This window comes from Lissotriton helveticus, chromosome 2_1 (genome assembly GCF_964261635.1).
Source record: "Lissotriton helveticus chromosome 2_1, aLisHel1.1, whole genome shotgun sequence".
NCBI classification, from domain to species: Eukaryota; Metazoa; Chordata; class Amphibia; order Caudata; family Salamandridae; genus Lissotriton; species Lissotriton helveticus.
The window spans coordinates 156,606,275-156,628,106 of record NC_136059.1 but is presented as its reverse complement, the minus strand read 5'-3'; the positions used below and the strand labels follow the sequence as shown (position 1 = coordinate 156,628,106).

At 40.1% G+C, this 21,832-nt stretch overlaps 1 protein-coding gene and 1 long non-coding RNA gene across 3 annotated transcripts in view; one reads left to right on the top strand and one right to left on the bottom strand.

Annotated features, from left to right (window-relative positions):
- The window catches only part of LOC144817820 (phospholipid-transporting ATPase ID-like), an 892,949-nt gene that overhangs the window by 426,413 nt on the left and 444,704 nt on the right, over nucleotides 1-21,832 (top strand). For both annotated transcript variants that reach the window (XM_078674658.1, XM_078674659.1), the window contains exon 3: nucleotides 10,228-10,286. In XM_078674658.1, the coding sequence (XP_078530784.1) occupies nucleotides 10,228-10,286 (59 nt within the window). The remainder of the gene's footprint in view (nucleotides 1-10,227; nucleotides 10,287-21,832) is intronic.
- Nucleotides 1-21,832, bottom strand: part of LOC144817821 (uncharacterized) — a 573,792-nt gene that overhangs the window by 195,391 nt on the left and 356,569 nt on the right. The gene's annotated exons all lie outside the window — the stretch shown is intronic.

The window sequence follows — 21,832 nt, the reverse complement described above, 5'->3', positions numbered from 1 at the left end:
ACAGTTATTGAGTATTCTGTAGATTGTAAACAGTGCACAACCAATCCTGGGCAAGTTCCTTTCTAACAGTTATCAAGCAATCCGGGGACTGTGAGCAGCACTCATTCAGTCATGGGCACGTTCCTTTCCAACAATTACAGAGAAGCCCTGGGATTGTGATCAGCGCACAACCAGTCATGGGCAAGTTCTTTTCTAACAGTTATCAAGCAGTCCGGAGATTGTGAGCAGCACACAATCAGTCATGGGTAAGTTCCTTTCTAACAATTATCGAGATGTCCAAGAATTGTGAGCAGCGCACAACCAGTCTTGGGCAAGTCCTTTCTAACAGTTATGGGGCAGTGTGGGGATTGTGACCAGCGCACAACTATTCATGGGCAAGTTCCTTTTTCACTTCATCTGCTCGGAAACATCAACACACACAAGTGCTGATTTTACAGCCTTTGGACCTTTCAATACCTGAAAGTGAGTAGTGAGAAGCAGTTACCCGCAATATGATTTCTGGTAACTTTTTCATTGCATTTAGAACCTACTCCTAATTTTTATAACACAACTCCTTCCCTAATATGTTTGGCTAGCCCTGTAAGAGATACCAGTTTCTGTAGTGAGGCAGCTGAAAAGGTCAGTTATTTCTGTTACTCTAACAATATTAATACAGAGATGAAAATTATAAATTCCTCAAGCCCATAACTGCGCTTGCTGTCTGCATGAACCTCTCCCTCTCTCCTCTCTCTCTCTCCTCTCTTTCTCTTCTCTCTCTCCTCTCTCCTCTCTCTCTCCTCTCTTTCTCTCCCCTCTCTCTCTCTCTCTCTCTCTATCTCTCCTTCCAGTGGACCATTATGAGGACTATCTCTTTTTTTCATGTTGTTTACTGTTAGCCTGTGTTCTTTCGTGTCCCTGCTCCAGTTGGAGACCTCTCAGTGGAGGAAACATGACAACCTACCTTTGAAGACCGTCCTGACCTTACATATTTGTTTACGGGCCAGATTTAGATCTCTGCGGACGGGATGCTCCATCACAATGGACAGATGTCCTATTTGTAGAAATATAAATCCCGTTATTTCCTAATGGTTTTATATTTCGGCGAACGGGATATCCATCACCGTTGTGACAGAGTAACCTGTCCGCCATGATCTAAATCCGGCTGTATATTTGTCCACATCGATCCCTCTTCCTCCTCTGCCTCTCACTCGCCTATTCCCAAATGTTGGGGTCACACATCAGTGCCCATTCGTTTTCTCACCAAGATGACTTTCTCAACAGGACAGAGTGCGACACAAAGTGCCTTCAAACAGCAAACACACGTCAAAGCTTTTCCTACGCGTCCGATAAACTGTTACAATTTGGAAACCTTCCAGTCAATAAGGCATGCGGCGGCCTGCACGGTACAGATGGCCAGGGTGACCCACTGCTAGCCTGGAGCTCCATGGTGTCTGGTCAGCTCCTTTCCTTACTCTCTAGACTGGAAACTGCGGATCCCCCCGCACATTTGACAAGTACTTTAATGAGAGAGGCAGCTGCTGCCCCAGGTCTGCTCAGGCAGCCGAAAGCAGAGTTCAGCCCCAGCTCGCTTTGCAGGTGTTAAGGTATGTGAAATAATGTAATAATCTTCATGGAGTCAAGGTGTAGTTCCAAATTAGTATTTATTGTAGTTGAAGGTACAGATGGTATAGGTGTACCAAGATGGCAGTTAAATGGTTAAATAAGCAGTTAAGTAGGCCCCACCAGGAGCTGTCCTCCTGGAAGCTCAGCCTTCCATCACCAAGTGAAGTCCATCTCTTAGCAAGCATTCTATGACATACATAACATTCTAATTACAGGCAAGCTGGAAAGCATGAGTAGACAGATGACAGATAAGGAGATTAAAATACACTTTACAACAGTATGTGCACTCTCAAACTCGTGAGTTGACTCGTTTGTGGTATCAGACAAGCATGCGCTCTGTAAACAGGTTTTTTAGGTCCTTCTTTAAAGAAAAAGAGCTTAGGCTCCACCCTCATGGTGATCTTCCGCTATCCAAGCTTGGGGTTATGCAGAAGGTGTGCGCGTCTCTGAAAAAAGATGCTCGTATTGCACTTTTTACCTTGTAGGAAGGATTAAACGCAATGTAGTAGGCCTGAGATGGCTATAGAGAGCTGTTTAATATGACATGTTACGACAAAGGCAGAAGGCATGATTTATTGTGAAAAGCATAGCGTAAAACGTATGTTAAACTTATATTGAATGCAGTTGGCTTTTTACTGTGGCTTGCTATTACAACAGGGTCTATTTTTTTACGTGGAATGTAACACATGACTATAAAGGGATTTGGTGTTGACTACACCCTTTGACAAACGCTGGGGTTAGACCTTGTGTTAGTCCTTGTAAACTTTGTTTACTGTTTTTCAACTGTAATTGTTTACATATGGGTAATTGTATTACTGAATTGGTTATGGTGACAAGGCAATGAAAATGGATATGCGCCCGATAGTTTCTTTGGGAAAAGCTATGTCTGATATGTTTATTATGAAAAGTTATGACAAATACAGTGGGACTAAAATGTTTATCGTGAAAAGCATATGCTAAAGCCCAGGGTGGGTTATTTTCACACTGTGTGGTGCAATACCATGACAAGATAGCTACTCTTACTATGTTTACATTTTTGCGTATTTTTTTATTGCATGCATGTCTAGGCTTCCTAATATTTTCTTTTTTCTACTTTTATTTGTTTAATTTATCTTGCATGTTCTTGTTGACTTTTTGTGTGTGTTTGATAGTGAATGGATGAGTGGTAATTGCAAATGAGTTAGTGGTTTAACGGTTCATGATTGCAAGGGTAAGTGAAAAAGTGCATATATGAGGAGTTATGGAGTGCCTAAATGCACTACTGGATCAAAACGCACCATAAGCCAGACCTATTGGTATTGCCAATGCTTGTTAAATAAGCCGTACGGTGCTTGTGCTGCCTGTCGACAAAAAAGGAAGAAAATAAATATGTCTAAAACTAAATACAAAACGAAATGCAAACACCAATCAAAAGAATGTGTTTTCCTGGATATATTGCACCGATAGCAGGTCCTTGGAAATATGAATAACCTCTTGTTAGGCATTAGACTGACAGACATTTCAAAAACACACCTTAATCTTCTGCTTTGTTTATCAATGGAGCAAGATTTGATATTAGACATACAGCCTAAAACACACCGACAATTATTCTGTAATCGGAAGGGGTGGCCTTGAACTGCATATAAGTAGCACAGTTTGAGTAACTGCTTATCATAATGCATTTTTAGGGTTAACGTGAACTTGCAACTGGAAGGATGCATGTAATGTAACACTTAATCACTGTAGCATGTGATGTGTTGAGAAGAGGTCAACTACACTGAATATTTCAGCAAATTTGACTCTTTCAGCATTTATTCTGCTCATTATGGAGCACTTTCCTAATAAAACAAATCTCTTCCAGTATAGTAATACAAGGATTTTGATTTATGTTTAAAACAGTATTCCTGATTTTGTAAGATTATTCTTCCAGATTTGGCTACTTTTTTTTACTTTGGAGAGTCACAAATCTTACACATTCTCCACTTTGAATTATACAACTTTGAATCATATCACTTCATTCCAAACAGCATTCAACCATACTTAATCAATGTTATTATGTAAATCTACATTACTTTAAACAATCCCACATTAAAATATATCACTTTGGGCCAAATGTATAATCCATTTTTTCAGGCTTAAATGTTGCTTGAACATGAAATACGTTTGAAAAACAAGAGACAAGAGGCGTTTGGCAAAAGAGGAACGGTTCATTTAGGTAAACATTGAGGCCGGGAGATCAGTTACAGGCATAGGGTTTGAGGACTGACACAGTTTACAATCGATCTGAGATGTTCTTATATACAGTTCACTGTATGCCATACATGGTTCTGGTGGTCCTTTTATGGTAAGAAATGTAAGTTGCAGCCTTTGGAGTCATAAAAGAATTGTTTGACGGATAATACAGGTGGGCCCCAACCTTGCTTGGACACAATATGGTCAGTGGGTAACCTGCCCAGATGTCTGGCATGGGGAGCACATGATCACGGCTTGTGCTGTGAGTGCTGTGTTCTGATTGGCTATATGTTCCTAACTTATGTGGCATCTGACTTTATGGTGTTTTAGGCATGTGCGTACCCCCTCCGGCCATGTGCGCTTTTATTAGGGCCATTCTCCCTTGAACATTGTAGTGTCACTGCACCTATTGGTGGGCTACGTGCCACCCCACCTGTGACCCTTTAATCAGTAACCTCAGCATACGACTCAGTGCTTACCTGACTACGTATTTGCGAGGCGGGGTTGATGTGGAGTTCACGACGGGCAAATTCATTAATAAAGGCGCGATTTAGTTCACATAAATTATTGTGTTGATTCTCATATTGGCACTGACTTTTCCCGTATTAACACAAACACATCGAATTGGAGCTTCTGATCTCACAAATTGATTTTCCAATGTGCAAATCTATTGTAGGAGTCAGTAAAGATTTACTGACTCCTAAAATGTGATTGCCACCGGATACCGATTCGGTATTTGGAAGGGGCGTGTTGTGGGTGTCTCTTCCAAATACTGAATTGTCATGCAATGTAACAATGGTTTGTGTTGGACCTGTCATCCTCAGGGTGGTCTACTCCCAACTTTTCACCTGCTTACCTCCAGGTTTTGCTGCATCTTTTTGCTGGCCATAGAACTTTGAGCACTTTACCATTTCTAATCAATGCTAAAGTGCATGTGCTTCTCCCCTAAAAATGTTGACATAGGTGTATACCTGATTGGCATATTTAGTTTACTTGTACGCCCCTTATAAAATGGTACACCATGTACCCAGGGCCTGTTATCTAAATGCTACTAGTGGGCCTACAGCACTGGTTGTGCCAACCACACAAGTAGCCTTTCCAAACATGTCTTTGGCCTGCCTTGGCAGGGCTTGTCTGTGCAGTTTACAGCCACTACGACTTGGCATTTAAACCACTTGCCAAACCTTAAACTCACCTTTTATTACACATGTCACCACTAAAGTCGTTCCTAAGTGACCCTGAGGACAGTGTTCTATGTAATTAAAGAGCAGGACATGTCTATTTAAGTTTTACATGTCCTGGCAGTGAAAAACAGCTACATTTGTTTTTTCCCTGCTGTGAGGTCTACTCCTCCCATTGGCTAACTTTGAGGATTCATTAAAACTCCCTTTAAGCTGCTTCATGTTTAATATCTTTGGAATGTTGGTGATAAATCCTCTTTAATTGTAAAGTTGGATTTGACATTACCATTTTAGAAATGCTACTTTTAGAAAGTGGACATTTCTCTGTTCTTACTGTTCTGCATGCCTTGCAGCCTGTCTCCAATGCACGTCTGGGCTGGGTGAAAGCTACACTTTGTGCATTCCCTCTAGATAGCCACATCACAGGAAGGGTTGGGTGTGACAGGAGATTCATCTGCATACTGATAGCCTTCCTGGGCAGGAAGGGGAAGAGGCGATGCACACTTACATCTGAATAGGCTGTGTTCTATCCTCACACAAAGCACTGATTTACGCCGAGCACCCACAGTATTAGCCTGGCAGACAGGGATCCTTGTGCACTTCAAAGAGTTTCTGTGAAGTCACCCCTTACATCAAAGGTACTTTTGGTATGAGTACTAGGGCTCTGGCCATATCAAATCAGTACACTACTGGACCTGTAAAGAACTCTCCTGGAGTAAAAACTGCTGTGCTGAAGGATTGCCACTTTGTTTTGACTAACTGTTCTGAGATACTGCGTATCTGCTTCGCTTAGCTGCCCTCCTGCCTGCTGATCTCTGCACTGCTGAGACCAAGGACTGAACCCAGAGGGACTCCAAGGGCTTGCTGACGTGCCTCCTGTTTTCTGAAGTCTAAGGGACACAAAAGACTTCTTACAATTCTACTGGAGCTACTGGGCTTTGCCTTCTGCGAGTCCTACCCTTGCCTGTGGTGCCCCCTCCAAACTCTGAACCTCAGAAGTGGGTTTGTAAGCTGCTTTCATCATCTTCAGCTCCTGGGCCCTTTAAATCAAGCTTCTGGGCTCTTCGCAAACAGGCTTGTTCACTCCAGTACTGTGGCACTCGCTCTAAGGATCACCGTGAGTGGGCGCAAGTTAGTCTCTTTGCACAGCAGCATTGCCGCTTGTGAGGCCCCAGCCCTTTGTCCGTACCACCTGGCGGTTCTTCTAGCCTCGCGGACCACCCCCAGTGACGCTCAATGTGCTCCCGGCGAACTCTTTCCTTGTGAACGGGACTCTTAACTCAACTTGAGAAGGTGAAACTTCAGTGGGACCCATTTGGAACTGTATCCGACCCGTGCTCCATTGTGGTTAGCTTGACTTTTTAGATTTAGCCTGGTCTAGTGCAACCTTTAGCGCTATGTACTTCAAGCACTGTGTTTGCATTTATTCTTTAAAAATATATACTTAACTTCAATTGATTGGAATTTTGTCATTTTGGTCTTGTTTTACTCAGATAAATATGCTCTATTTTTCCTAATCTGTGTGGAGTCTTTTTGTGCTGTTTTCATCGAGTTACTGTATCTTAAGTGCTGTACAAATACTTTATACATTGCTTCGTTAGTTAACCCTGACTGCTCTGTGTCAAGCTACCAGAGGGTGAGACAACGTTAATTTAATTTTGACTGTATACAAAAGGTATCGGCTAGTGTGGTGCTTGGAAGATTGCAAGCTTGGATGGAGGAATACCATATCCTGTCTGATCTACAGGCAGGGTTTCGGCAGTGCATCAGTACGATTGTTCAGGTGTTAAGGTTCATCCTTATTTATTGGCATACTGTTACCCCGGGGAGAGGTACTATTTATGCTGCTTTCTTGAAGTCAGCATTTGACTTGGTCCCGAGACCTAAATTGTGGCACTCTCTCCTAAAGTTGGGTATGCCACTTGAAATCCTGGCTTTTGTTGTAAAATTGCACTCAGCCAATTACGCCCAGGTCAGATTGGACACAGATGGTGGCATCACTGAAAAATTTGCGGTTGAGAGGGGGTTAGGCAAGGGTGTGTCCTGGCACTCACCCTCTTCTCACTGTATATTAACGGGGTATTAAAATACTATGAGGATTTCCCCACGGATGCTCCAACCTTTGCAGGGAGGACCAAGATCCCATTACTAATGTTCGCCGATGACACTCTCATTCTATCAAAAACGAGACAGGGCCTCCAGCGTGCGCTCAAAAGATTTGACGAGTTTTGTGTGGACCACGATCTTATTATTAACGTCGATAAAACAAAATACATGGTCCTCCAACACTCCATCAAAGTTATCGGTGAGGTTAGAATGATGGAGGGGGCTCTGTAACAAACTGAGATCTTCTCCTACTTGGGGGTAACTCTGGATAGAAAGTTAAGCTGGAAGCCACAAATAGACTTCCTGTATGCTAGACATGCTCAACTTTCAGGGGCTTTACTTAAGGAGCATAGGAGTTGTTTCACTATACCCATAGCCCCTGGGCTACAAATCTATAATACTAAAATTGGTGCCTCATTCCTATATGGTGCTGAGCTATGGGGTCATGCCAACTTGGATTCTTTAGTGGTGGGCCAGAATAAATTCTTAAGATCATTAATTGGCCTTCCCCAATCCACCCCACTGGCGCCCTTGTATTTGGACTTGGGATGTAACACCATACGGGATGTGGCACATTTTAGGTCTGTAGCATATTGGAGGAGACTCTGGGCGACCCCTGAACTAGCACACTATGCGAGGGCCCTACTAGAAGTTAGGGATCTAGATGTTAGCAGGCATATCGTGTGGTTTAGCCATGTCAAGATTATACTTTATGACCTGGGAATGAGCGACCTATGGAGCCACCCAGCAGGTAGTATGTTTCCAAGCAAACTAGAGCTTAAGGCAGCCTATTGGAAAATGATTAACACACGACGGCTAGCAGCTTTTTCAAATTAATCTCTGTCCAGATTTTTCTTTGATATGTTAAAAAAAAAAAAAAGAATATTAACCATGAACCCCAATATGAGATGTATTGGGATCTAATCACCGTAGTACGAGATAGGAAATTATTCCATCAGTTTAGGGTGGGTGCATTACCGACCAATGTTTTTATTTCCAAGTGGGGTAACCCCAACACAAACTCGAGTAAATGCCACTTTTGCCCAGATTGGTCTGAATCCCTTGAACACATCTTTTTTTGTTGCCCAACTTACACCAAACCTAGACGTAGATGGTTAAAACCTATCTTTGACAGTCAGGGCACCAGGTCTAACAGTGAGGCCTTCAGAATACTCAAAACATCACTTGAAGACCGAACTGTGATTGCAATTTCAAAATCTTTGGGCTGGGTCTGGTCCATTCGTTGGTCTGCATAGAGTTTCAGGCCGATCTCGTTTTCACTATGATCACGTTATCCTTTTAACAAACATGACGCACTTTCTATAGGTCAGATGCTCCTGTAAAAATTACTTGGGTTGTATTATCTGGGCATGTTTTATAGCTTTTATATCGTATTTATTGTTTTAACAAATTATTGCCTTTTTTACGATGTTCTATAAGCTTTTTGTGTTTGCAATTATGATGTATTGTTCTGATGGCCTAATATATTTATATGCCACAAACTTTTGTGATTTTAAATCGAAATAAAGTTTATGATCTGTATACTTAACTTCAATTGATTGGAATTTTGTCATTTTGGTCTTGTTTTACTCAGATAAATATGCTCTATTTTTCCTAATCTGTGTGGAGTCTTTTTGTGGTGTTTTCATTGAGTTACTGTATCTTAAGTGCTGTACAAATACTTTACATATTGCTTCGTTAGTTAACCCTGACTGCTCTGTGTCAAGCTCTCAGAGGGTGAGACAACGTTAATTTAGGGTTTGTATCTGACTTACCATGACTATAATGGTGGTCCCTACATGGACAGGGTGCGAACATCTGCCAACTAACGGGTCCATTTCTAACAGTGTGTTACTGTAATTCCTGTCGCACAACATTGACATCTTACTAAACTCCAATTTGAGGTGATAGTCCATTCTCAGAAGGAAAACTGTACCTTTTGATGTTTTCCCCATTGTGAATGTTAAACACAGTTTCAGATAGTGTAGGCAGAGGTACACAGGATCACTGCCAAATGTCAGGGAAACGTTGTTTAAAAGAGTTTTTTTTTTTTTAGCACAGTTCTGTTTCCTTTAAGGAAAAAGGATACATAAAAAGAATGGTTTCTTAATATAAACACAATCACAGACATGGTTTCTGCTAACTCTTGCAGGCCACCATGCCTGTGATTGTGTTCAATGAGAGTGGCTGCAATTTGCGACCTATGTAAAGAATATTGATGAGATGGGTCAGATTGTAACCCATTCCAATTGGATATGACCGAAATGCAATATAAATGTTACCAAGTGCTTGTCTGATCAGGATGAGACCGGTTGATGGTAATTGTACCTCTACTCTTGTGTGGCAATGTAAAATGTACTGAATATTCAATAAAAAAGAATTGCAAAAAAAATGACCAGCTCTGATTTGGAATTGTCGGGACTAACTAATTAGTACATAAATCTATTTGCAAAATTCCACACTGATCAAAAAAATTAGTTGAAAATTGAGACTAGTTATGCGACCAGTGTAGTAATACATCTTCCCTTAGAGCTTTTTGCTATAATTAATACTACCTTGAATCATGCCAGTTTCATATCTACTACTGTAAGTCATTCTTCTTTGGGCATTACTGCTTTAAAACAATATCAATATCAACAATATAACTTTAAATCATACCACTATAGACTAACATACTACTAACAATATTACTGTTAACCAGGCTATGTTGCTCTATCTTATTTAAAATCCCATTCACTATGAAACAAACTACTACAAATGACACTACAATGAGTCTTATTACATGAAACAATGAACCATACTTCTTTTAAACCTAATACTTTGAGCCATAGTACTATAAATGATGCTTTTGAACTATATTACTTTACAGCTGAAAAAGACTAAACATATGACTATAAGCAATATTGTTTTGCACTACGCTACCTTGCATCATGCCACTTTTATCCATAAGGCCTTTGGCCATATTACTCTCTGCAGTGTAATGTTGAACCATGGTTCCTTGATCCATGTGACTTTGAGCGCAAACTCTTTGCATCAATCTACTATGTACACTCTCCTGCTTGAAAGTCCATCAATGAAATACTTCTGCCGCCTTTGTCTGAAAATCTTTATTTTCTTGCTTCTGCAGAGAAAGAGCGAATCTTGCGAGCCAATGACAGGGAATTCAACTCCAAATTTGAATATGCGGTAAGATATTGGTGTTTTTTGTTCCATTTTATGAGCCAGCTTGAGACCTGTAAGGAAATAAATGAGATTTGCTGATATGCAAAACCTACCTCCATCCTACCTGTACTTCTATGGGAATGCACTGTAGGGCAAGATGATAGCTGGGCTTTGCGATGTCATTAGAATGGAAGTTGTACCCATGTTCTAGGAAATACTGTTTGTACGTCTTTATGCTGGAGGTTATGAAGATATGAGGATGCATTCTCAATAAAGAAGACCTTTGAAGAAACCCATATTTGTTTACCTGATTATTACAAATTTTTGAGAGGAGGATGGGATGGGTACTACAAATTTTGGTGACGAGAGTGGGATGGGAGGGGGAAAAGTGTTCAGTGTGTTAGACATGTTAGCGGCATACCATCAGGTAAACTTGGATCCTGAATCTAGATCCGTCACATCGTTTCTGAGCCCTGTGGGTGCTTATCTTTATTGTAGGATGCTGTTTGGCTTGGCGTTGGCCTCAGCCATCTTTCGAACGAATAATGCACTCCATTTTCAAGGGTATGCAACATGTGTTGTGCTTCTAAGACGACGTCATGGTGGTGGGCAAGTCTTGGGAGGATCATGATATGTTATTGAATGAGGTATTAAAAGGATTGGTGACCATGGTTTAACCCTGAAGAAAGAAAAATGTCAGCTGCGAAGACAGATTGTGAGTTACTTAGGCCATGAAATATCTGAAAAATGTATAAGACCGAAAAAAAGTATAATGAAGGCCATTTAGGATGCCCCTCAACTTAGTGACAAGGAAGAATTGAAGTCCTTTTTGGGGCTAGCAGAATATTGTTCCAAATTTGTTTCCAACTTTGCGGATGTTGTGGAACCCATGATAGCCTTACTGAAGAAGGGGGTAGGGTTTGAATGGGGGTCAGCATGTGAGACTGCATTCAATAACATCAAGCAATTACTTGCAAATGCACCTAAATTGGGACATTTTGATGTTAATATGAATACTATTGTGTCTGCTGATGCCAGCAATGTAGGGCTTGGAGCAGTCTTAATTCAAAAAGTGGAAAGTGAGGACAGAGTTATAGTATTTGCGTCACAATGGTTGCAAGGTGCAGAGAGTTCATACTCCCAATTGAGAAAGAAGCATTGGCCTGTTGCTGAGATATAAACAACTTCAGGTATTATTTGTAGGGGTTGCCCTTTGTACTTAAGTCTGACCATAAGCCTTTACTGCATATCTTTAAGTGTGGCAGGGGACTTGAAGGCAGTGTGACAACTCATATTTCTAGATGTTATTGACTGTTATGGATCTTAATTTTTCTGTTGAGTTTGTTCGAGGGAGGAAGAATGTGGTGGCTGATTGCCTCTCACATATACCTATGGATTCAGACAAAGTTGTTTCTGATGTTTCTTGTACAGATGGGTTGAACCTGTGAATGGTGTGCTAGCCTTAAGTCAAGAGAAATGGAGTAGTGGAATACTTTAAGATGGTGAATAGAAGGATTTGAAGAATCTAATAGGTAAAGCTTGGTGTTCGGATAATACTTTGAGTGAAAACTTAAGCCAGTATTTGGTTGTTAGGGAAGAACTTAGTATTTTGAGAGACAGAGTGTTGAGATGTAATCGCATTGTTCCTCCCAGAGAATTGAGAGGTAGGTTAGTTAGAAGTGTGCATGAAGGACATTTGGTGAGAAGTATAACAAAAGGGAGGTTGAGGCAATCCTTTTGGTGGCCTGGTATGGATAAGTAAGTGGAAGATGCGGTTAAGGATTGTCTTATATGTGGCAACAGCAATAAGAACAAGAGAGGTCAGGCACCTCCGTTTGATTGTGTAAAACTTCCCTTTAGGCCGTGGAAGAAGTTGGCAATTGATTTTGTTGGTCCTATAGAAAACTTGAGTCATAGTGACAAGTTTATTGTGGTTCTTGTAGACTATCACAGCAAATGGTTCGTGATTGAGACTTTTGACAGTGTCACAACGAGGAATGTGATAAGAGTTCTTGAAAATAGTTTTTTTAGGAGAGTATACCCAAGGCGTTGGTTACGGATAACTGAGCGCAGCTGGTGTCCTCAGCCATCCTTAAGTTTCTGGCTAGTGTGGATATCAGGCATGAAAGAGTTGCACTCTATCGTCCTCATGCCAACAGATTGGTGGAGAGAGGCAATCACATTATTATGGATAATATTTAGCTATCTTTAGCAAATAGATTGGCGGGGAAAGAAGAATTGCAAAAAATGATAGGGGCTCATATAGTTACTTAGCATTCAGTGACGGGTGTATCCCCTTTTGTTGCTCTTAACGGAAGGGAGCCTGCGTCAACAAAATACTCCAAAGTGGTTACTTGGGAAAAAACAGATATGGGTTGATCGTGAGAGTATGTTTGCTAAAGCATCTGAAGCTCAAAGTCACAACAAAAATGAATATGATAACAGGAAAAGAGTGAACGTTGTTGATTTGAAGTGTGGAGATTGGGTGGTAGTCAAGAAACCGGGCATATGATGAAAGGTGAAAGTAAGTTTTCCATGCCACAGAAAGTTATCAAGGTGGCTAAATCTGTGGCCAAATTGGCGGATGGAAAGCAATGGAGCATAGGAAACTTGTGTAAAGTCAAACATTCTAATTAACACATTAGTTTTTAAAAATTATTATTGTTGATGTCAATTTTGGTGTAATGAGTTATGCTATTGATTTCATATTTTTCTATTGATTATTAAACCTTGTACTAATTTTTCTCCTCATTTTCTGCGGGGGGAGAACTGTGGCAATGCACTGTAGGGCAATATTGTAGCTGGCCTTTCTGATGTCATTGGAATTGGAGGTTTACCCATGTTCTAGAAAATACTGTTGGTATGTCTTTATGCTGGAGGTTATGAAGATGTGAAGCTGCATACTCAATAAAGAAGACCTTTGAAGAAACCTACATTTGTGTAGCTGAATAATACAGCTTCCTCGCCTATTAGTAATGTATAGCCAATTTGCAATTTCAAAACCCCATAAAAGTAATCCCTAAATGTGTTGTTCAGGGAAGGAGAGAGTGAGAACAAAGGGTAAAAGCACAATTTTATATTCGCTAAATGGTCCCTCCCGGTGAATATAGTTTATGGCTTTTGCAGCGACACCTGATTTTAGAATTTGAGGGGGTTGTCCTCTTATATCAGAAGAAAGACCAAGCTGCAGAGTTCTGACATCCTGTTGTTGCCTTGTCATTTTAGGAAGTGGGGGGTCTCCTTTTATTCTCTGCACAGACTCTTGCAAACCATGCATAGAACTAAATGTAGGTAACAAAGTGTATATAGAAAACATATGGAAATATGCAGGTAGTGTTTCATCATCTTAAGTTTTTTAAGTGATTACATTTGTGAACTGCAATTAGAAAATTATGTATTTGGGTTTTCAGGCTGATGTTGCTGATTTATGAATGATTTGTTTGTGACAATTTTTAGGGAAAGAGTACATAAGGCACCAGATTCAATAAGTACTCTTTTTAATTGCATTTGATGAACGCTTGATACATATAAGCCATTAAAAAGGTGATACTTTTTTTGTTTTGGAAAGGGAAGCTATCTATTTGGACTCCTTTAGCCTTCTTCTTAGGATGTTTTGGACCTTCGGTGCCCAAAAGTGTTATCTGGAAACACAACTGATATATTTTGATTTATTAAATTAGTATTTGATGATGTGTAGTGTTGCAAATCGCACATAGTTATATATAGATGTACTGAGAATCGATTCACAAAAAGCTGACACAAATGGCACAATGTTTTTTTTGTGAAACAATTCTGATTTTGCAAAACCGATCGAAGTACTAATAGGTTGGTTTGCAAACTTCCCTTTAGGAGCGGGCAACAATCCAACCTACTGCATCACTATTAATGAGAGAGGTCTCAATTTGCAACTCACTCTGATTGGAGGCCATCACAGGAATGTTGGCCTATTGGGGTCAGCAAACCACCATATCTTTGATCGCATTTAAATAAAGTACACTTTTAAATATATATTCATAGCCTGTTTTCCTTCAAGGAAATGGGGGCTATATTTAAAATGAAAGGGTTATTAAAAAAAAATAGTTTGTTTGAAAGTTGGCAGTGGTCTAAACTTTTTGTAGCATTCACAAAGGGGAAGAAGTTCCACGGAGGCCACCCCCCTATTATGAATGAGTAACCACCCCTTTGGAGTTATCAATAATATTTCAATGGTTTGCAAGTGGAATTCTGGTTGCAAGCCATTGATACATCTGGTACTAATTCGCAATATGGTAAAGACGCCGTAAATATGCCCATAAACATGCTTTTAACAAACTGTGATTCTGTATACATTTCTAAGTTCATATTGTTGAATCTGTAAGCCTTTATTGAAATGCAAGCTGAGGTAGGTGAATACCAAAAAACATTTTGCAGTCACAACCTCTCTAATTTTGTGAATCACTGGTTTACAGCTGCAAAATGGCTTAGTATATCTGGCCCCAACGTCTGTAAAAGTGGTCCATGTCATCAGATTATCTAGATTTAGACATGAGAGCTGATGGTGGGAACATGAGAGTTTTGAGGAGATGATTCATGGGGATGTTTAGGCACTCACAAATTTCTAAAAATTAAGGGTGTCTGTAATATGTTATGTCTTTAGTTGTGTTGTACCTTTATTTGGTAGATTCTTTCTATTAGAACTTTTGTATGTCATTTGGAACTTTCTATTGATTAGATCTCTTCTGGCCAGCTTCCAGTCTACAACTCTCTTTGTGGGCTCCTTCTTATTGAATGTATCTATCCAATAAATTTGAAGATAGAAATTCAACTTCAGATTGCAGAATTCTTCTTTACCTCGTACTACACGTTTTTGGTCCAAGGAGTGGGGTTAAAAGGAAAAAAACATTTTCTTTCTTGGCTGGCAAAATCAATTTTACTTAAGGAGCCCACCGGATCAATCCTCACTACCGACTCAACCTCAGTCATCGATCTACTATCGCCTGGATTCAAGGTTGGTCTAATTTTATTGACCATTTACTATATTTTGGAATATTTCCTCCCTTCAAAACTTTCAACCGTTGGCTTGCGATTCAAACATCGCCTACCTACCTCGAGGGAGACGTTTTATTGCTCTAGAACCTTGGCGATCTTCCCCCTTCAACCGTTTCCATCGTCATCGTTGGCGGAACTCAAGGGTACACTGGGAAGACGTTGTGACGTCACGCGCAAGCGGTGGCCATTTTTTTTTGTTCAGGCTCTAAAACACTGTATTTCGTTGGGGATTTCTACGAGTTGGTTCTTCACAAGTTTTTGACAGAGATCTACAGCGACTTCAGAGACTTTGTCCTGATTTATACCTTTGGCCTTGTATCTCATGCGCATTTGGAAACTATGAGTCCCGGTGAATATTATGCATTGTTTTCATCGGTGATTCACACACCTACTTGTTTTGCAAACTTGACTTCATATTTTGACTTGTTAGTACATTTCGGTGATTCGCACACCTTCTGCAAGTACTTCCATTTGACTGATGTAATTTACTCTTCGGTGATTCGCACACCTTATACCTTGAGTTGGCTTATAATCAATTGCATCTCCACACCTAATCTGTCATTTAATGTATAGTGCAGATAGTACAGTTAATACACTTACCTCTTTACAAGTTATTTCACAGGCTTATATAGATTAGGACATTTCTTAAATACAGTGTTGCGGTGAATATAGTGTATGTTATTACTATAGAACAATTTTAAGTAGGTGAATTATTTTTTATATAATGGCTAATATTCAGGGGGTCATTCAACCGTCACTTTTTCTTCAAAAACCAGGTAAGCCAGAATTAAAATGGTCAGAATGCTTGAGAGATTTTGAGAATTATCTCACAGCTATCGATGCTAATGGATACACACCCTCAAGGAAAATGGCATTACTTTTAAATCATTTCGGCACAGCTGGTCGCAGGGTTTTTGAAAATCTTCCCCATTATCCGCCTCCTTTAGAGGAAGATGCCACATGTCTATATTGAGGCTAAATTGCGTATGGGCAAACAATACTCTGATGCTACAAGTGTTTTATTAGAACGTTTCAATTTTGCCATGCGTAAACAATTTCCTGAGGAATCAGTGGAAGTTTATATAGCATCACTCAGAGTATTAGCTGAAAAATGTGATTTTGGCACGAATGTAGATATATATATATATATATATATATATATATGTATATATATACATATATATATGTGTATATATATATATATATATATATATATATATATATATATATATAAGAGATCAATTTGTCTTTTGGTGTTTCTCAAAGAAAATACAGGAGCGTCTTCTTACGTCCATTAATCCTACATTAGCTGAAACTATAGACATTGCCAAAAGCATAGAGCGGTCTATAGTCACTTCTAAAGTTCTTTCCACTCGTGCTGTTCAAACTGCTGAGAGCTCTAATCAACCCTCAAATTCTACAAATGTGAATGCAATTTCAGAAGAGAATGATATTTGTGCTATAAGTACTAAACAAACCCCCAATAATACCAACAATAGACAACCATCCAATAGGAGACCATTTAGGAATCAATTGCAGAGAACTCCATAATTTTATTTCAGGTGTGGTTCCAAATCTCACATAAGTAACAATCCCAGCTGCCCTGCTTTAGGGATATAATTTACCAAATGTTTGAAATTTGGTCATTTTTAAGCTTTATGCAGGAGTACTTCTAATTTTTCACCTACTAACAGAGTAAACATTTCTTCTGTTACTCTTGATACCGAAAGTACTCAAGATTGTACCTCCAAATTCTCTAACTTTATCGTTACAGTGGAAGTTCCCGATCAGGATGGCAAAACCATCAAGGGGCCTTTGACTGACATTACAATCAATGGTATAACAATTTTAGCCATGGCTGACTTAGGGGCTCCCATAACTATACTGGCAGATATTACATTTTATACATTGTGGCCTTCCACCTTCACATTACTAGCTCCTGATATAAACCCCAAAGCTTTTGGAGAGCAAGATATTGATCTCATAGGTTTCTTTTGGGACATTCTTGAGTGTTTGGGGAGATCCATTAAAACTAAAATATACGTTGCTATAAAGGACAGGGACATCATTGGTTGGAAAGACCTGGCAAAATTAGGCATCATTTTGAGGCCTGGTCAAGACCCACCAATTGTACTGGGTGGCTTACCTCCTTCAGTTTTGTCCATTGATTAACCTAGCTCAGATGATATTGTTGAAAATGTAATTAAACATTATCCTGATGTTTTTAAAGATGAGATTGGCACTGTTAAAGGATATGAACACAAAATCATCTTAAAGAATGATGCTGTCCCGGTCATACATAAAGTCAGACCGGTACCACTCAGCATCAGAGATGATCTCAAAAGTTAACTTCATGATCTTCAGTCTCAAGGCATCATTGCTTTCATTGATTCATCCCGATGGGTTTCTCCGGTCGTTTTACGGAAAAAAAGCAATGGTGAGCTGAGGCTGTGTATTGATTTAAGATCCTTAAATCAGAATATCTAAGTAGATTGTCACCCTTTACCTTTAATACAAGAAATGCTGGCTAATATTGGCAAGTCTAAATTCTTTTCTACAATAGACCTACATTCGGCCTATCACCAGATCCCACTATCCCCTGATTGTCAAGCACTGACTACTTTTGTAACACCTTTTGGTGCTTTTAAGTACCTGAAACTTCCCTTTGGGCTTGCATCGGCTGCGAGCGTATTCCAAAAACTCATGGACAGTTTTTTCAGAAATCTTGCTCAGGTATAAGCCTTTCAAGATGACATCTTAATTCACACAGAGACAAAAGAAGAAGACTTAGTGATACTCAACAAAGTTCTCAAAACGCTTCAGGACAAAGGGATGACAGTCAAAGTAAATAAATGCAAACTTTTGGTAAACGAAGTTGAATATTTGGGCCACACAATTTCCGATAAAGGGATCAAACCAAAATGTTCTAACATAGAAGCCATCCAGAATGCTCCACATCCTAAGGACAAATATTCACTAAGGTCCTTTTTAGGACTTTGTGAATATTATGCAAGATTTGTTCCGGGTTATGCACAACTGGTTCAACCTATGAGGTACTTACTTAAGAAGGGTGTGAAATTTATTTGGCATGAGAACATTTACATTGCTTTTACAAATGTTAAATCATTAGTCATATCAGCTCCCACATTACAACCTTTTATCTCTAATGCCAAATCCTTTGTATCAGTGGATGCCAGTCAACAAGGCTCGGGGCAGTTATTGGTCAGTGTGTGGACCGTAAAGAGAACACTATAGCTTTTGCCTCCCGCTCTCATATTTCCACCGAGTGTCATTACAGCACTATTGAGAGGGAGGCTTTAGCGATAGTTTGGGCTGTCCAGAAATTCAAGACATACATTTGGGGCAGAGAGTGTGATATTTTTACTGATCATAAACCGTTGGTATCATTACTTTCTGGAAATGGTTTAGGGAAGTCATCAGCGAGATTGGTAAGACTCTTGTCCAAGCTACAAGAATACAATTTAAATGTCAAATACATTCAAGGCGGAAAGAACATTGAAGCAGATTGCCTTTCTCGTATTCCGCTACCTGATTGTAGTGAAGGTGAAACTGATGTTAACAAAGATTGTGTGGTTGGTATCATTGATGTGATCTCTAGATCTCAGGGGGACATTTCACAAGAAGAATGATTATCTGCAATGGAGGCTGATGAAACTCTCAAACAAGTTGAGAAATGTATCAAAAGGAAATGGCTCACCATTAAGCGCTCTAACAAGGAAATCAGACAATTTTCTAGAATTAGTGAACAATTATCTTTTGAAAATGGGATTTACAATAGAAATGGTTTGTTTGTACCTCACAGTTCACTGAGAGTAAAAATCATTAAATTTGGACATGAAGGCCATTTAGGCATTTCAGCAACACGTAAAAGAATTAAAGATGTTTATTGGTGGCCAGGAATTGACAAACAGGTCACATTTTTCATTAATGAATGCCCCAGTTGTGTTGTCTCAGATAAACACTGGAGAACTTAAAAAAAACCTTTATTCCCAGACTCTCCTTGGGAGAAAATTACATTAGATTTTTCTGGCCTTTTGCCCTCCTTCCATCTGATACAAAATACTGTTTGGTAGCTATAGACTATTACTCTAAGTGGATTAATTATGCATTTGTACCAGCTGCAAATTCAGTGACTGTAATCTCTTTCCTTCAAAAGTTCTTTAACCCGTTCGATGCTGATGACGGAACCGCTCCGTCATCAGCTGCGGTGGCGCTGTGCTGATGATGGAGCGGTTCCGTCATGGCCCGGCCGCCGCGCCTGTGCGGTGCTGATTTCGCGCCTGCGTGGCGCGTTCTATTGAGCAGGCGGGGCCATGACGGAACCGCTCCGTCATGAGCACAGCCCAACCGCGGCTGATGACAGAGCGGTTCCGTCACCAGCATGCGGCCGCCGCGCGGCCGCCCCGCCCCCTTAGCGCTGCGGCAGAATAGCCGCCGCAGCGATGCGGTTAATATTGAAGGCACTCCTAGTTGCATCATTTCTGACAATGGACAAAATTTTTTATCTGACTTAGTATCTGACTTTATGAAGTCTCATGAAATTAAACATTGCCAGGTTGCCCTTTATAGTCCCTCATCTAACGGACTTGTGGAAGGGACAAATAGGTTCATCAAAGAAGGGGTTCAAACTGCATTGGCAATGAATATTGTTGTGGGGAATTTTATACAAGAGAAAATGTGGGCTTATCTTACAACACCTCATTTAACCACTGGTGTTTCACCATTCAAACCCCTAGAGGCCGTGAAGCTAGAACTAAACTTGTGCCAAAATGGTTTTCTTATTTAATGGCTGGTACAAAACTTGGTAAAGACAGGAACTCTCAGATTGACACTCAGACTATTAGAGATAGAGTAGCTGTCAAACAAACCATGCAGAAGAAGGCTTATGACAATACATCAGGTTCATTTTGTCCTGACATTAAGATTGATGATTGGGTCCTTCTGAAAAAACCACATAAAGTTACTAAGCGTCAATCAAAGTTTACTTTACCTGTTCAAGTGGTTAAAGTCACTAAATCTTCTGTTCAATTGAACAATAAAGGTTGGCGGAATAAAAACAATGTTGTTAAAGTTAGAGACAATCAGGTAAACCTTTTTAACGATGTTTATGCTAACAAAAGAGATGAGTCTGATAATGATTTCACTTTAGGACCTGGTTTTGATGTGGTCAATCACTCAAATGATTCTGAATGTATTCCTTCACAACAAACTATTTCTTTTAGATGTTCAGAAAATTCTTTTGCCAGCCCAACTATACGTGGCCATCGTATTTGCAAAATGCCTGTTAAATTTGAGGATTATGTATTATATTAATTTCTAGGGGGTATATAATATGTTATGTCTTTAGTTGCGTTGTACCTTTAATTTGTAGATTCTTTCTATTAGAACTTTTGTATGTCATTTGGAACTTTCTATTGATTAGATCTCTTCTGGCCAGCTTCCAGTCGACAACTCTCTTTGTGGGCTCCTTCTTATTGAATGTATCTATCCAATAAATTTGAAGATAGAAATTCAACTTCAGATTGAGAATTCTTCCTTACCCCGTACTACAGTGGCCATAAACATTCACTTTGTATCTTACACACGAAAACATACAAACAAAATCACCCTAGAGAAAGATTGTTAGTTATTATACTTATTGTGCTGGAAAGTGCACAGTGATGGATTTTTTCATGTGGTTGCAGAGAGTGAGCGTTAACGCTCATTTTTTAGGATTGGTACATTATCAAACGTTGACCCAAAGAAATAAGAGGAAGACAGGACAGGGAGCCAATTTTTGTATTCTTTTAAGTTTAGAAGCTTGATTCTCGTGCAGGCCAAGGCATAAGGGCGCTGCCATAGTCAAGCATCATAGCATAGTAGCATTCATTAATGTAATGTAATGTAATGTAAAAAGAACTTATAAAGCGCAACTAACACCTGGCGGTTTCTTGGCGCTAAAGCATAAAGAAAACAAACAATCCGTGGGGCTGAGAGCGTTCGTTGTAGGCGTTGCGGAACAGGTGGGTTTTTAGAAGGGACCTGAAGTGAGTGTGGGGGGAGGCCAGTCATAAGCCTAGAGGGAGGGCGTTCCAGAAGGACGGGGCAAGGAATGAGAACCTCAGTCCTCCCTGTTTTTTACGTTTGAAGGTCGGGATCTGGAGTAGGGCCAAATGGGAGGAACGGAGATTGCGAGAAGGAACGTATGAGTGCAGTAGTGAAGAAATAAACAGAGGACCTGTGCCGGCAAGGGACTTAAAAATAATGCAGCCCAGTTTGAACTTGCACCGCTCAGAGACAGGGAGCCAGTGGAGGGATTTTAAAAGAGGGCGTACGTGTTGGTGTTTGGGTTGGTGATGAATGAGCCGTGCGGCCTGGTTCTGGACCAGTTGTAGCCTCTTTAGTTGGTATGCCGGTATGCCAACATAAAGAGAGTTGGCATAGTCTATCCTAGAGATGACTAAGGCCAATAGGGCCAGGGTAAGGGCTTTGGTGGTCAGGAAGCGGGCAATCTTTCGGATTTTTCTCAACTGAATAAAACT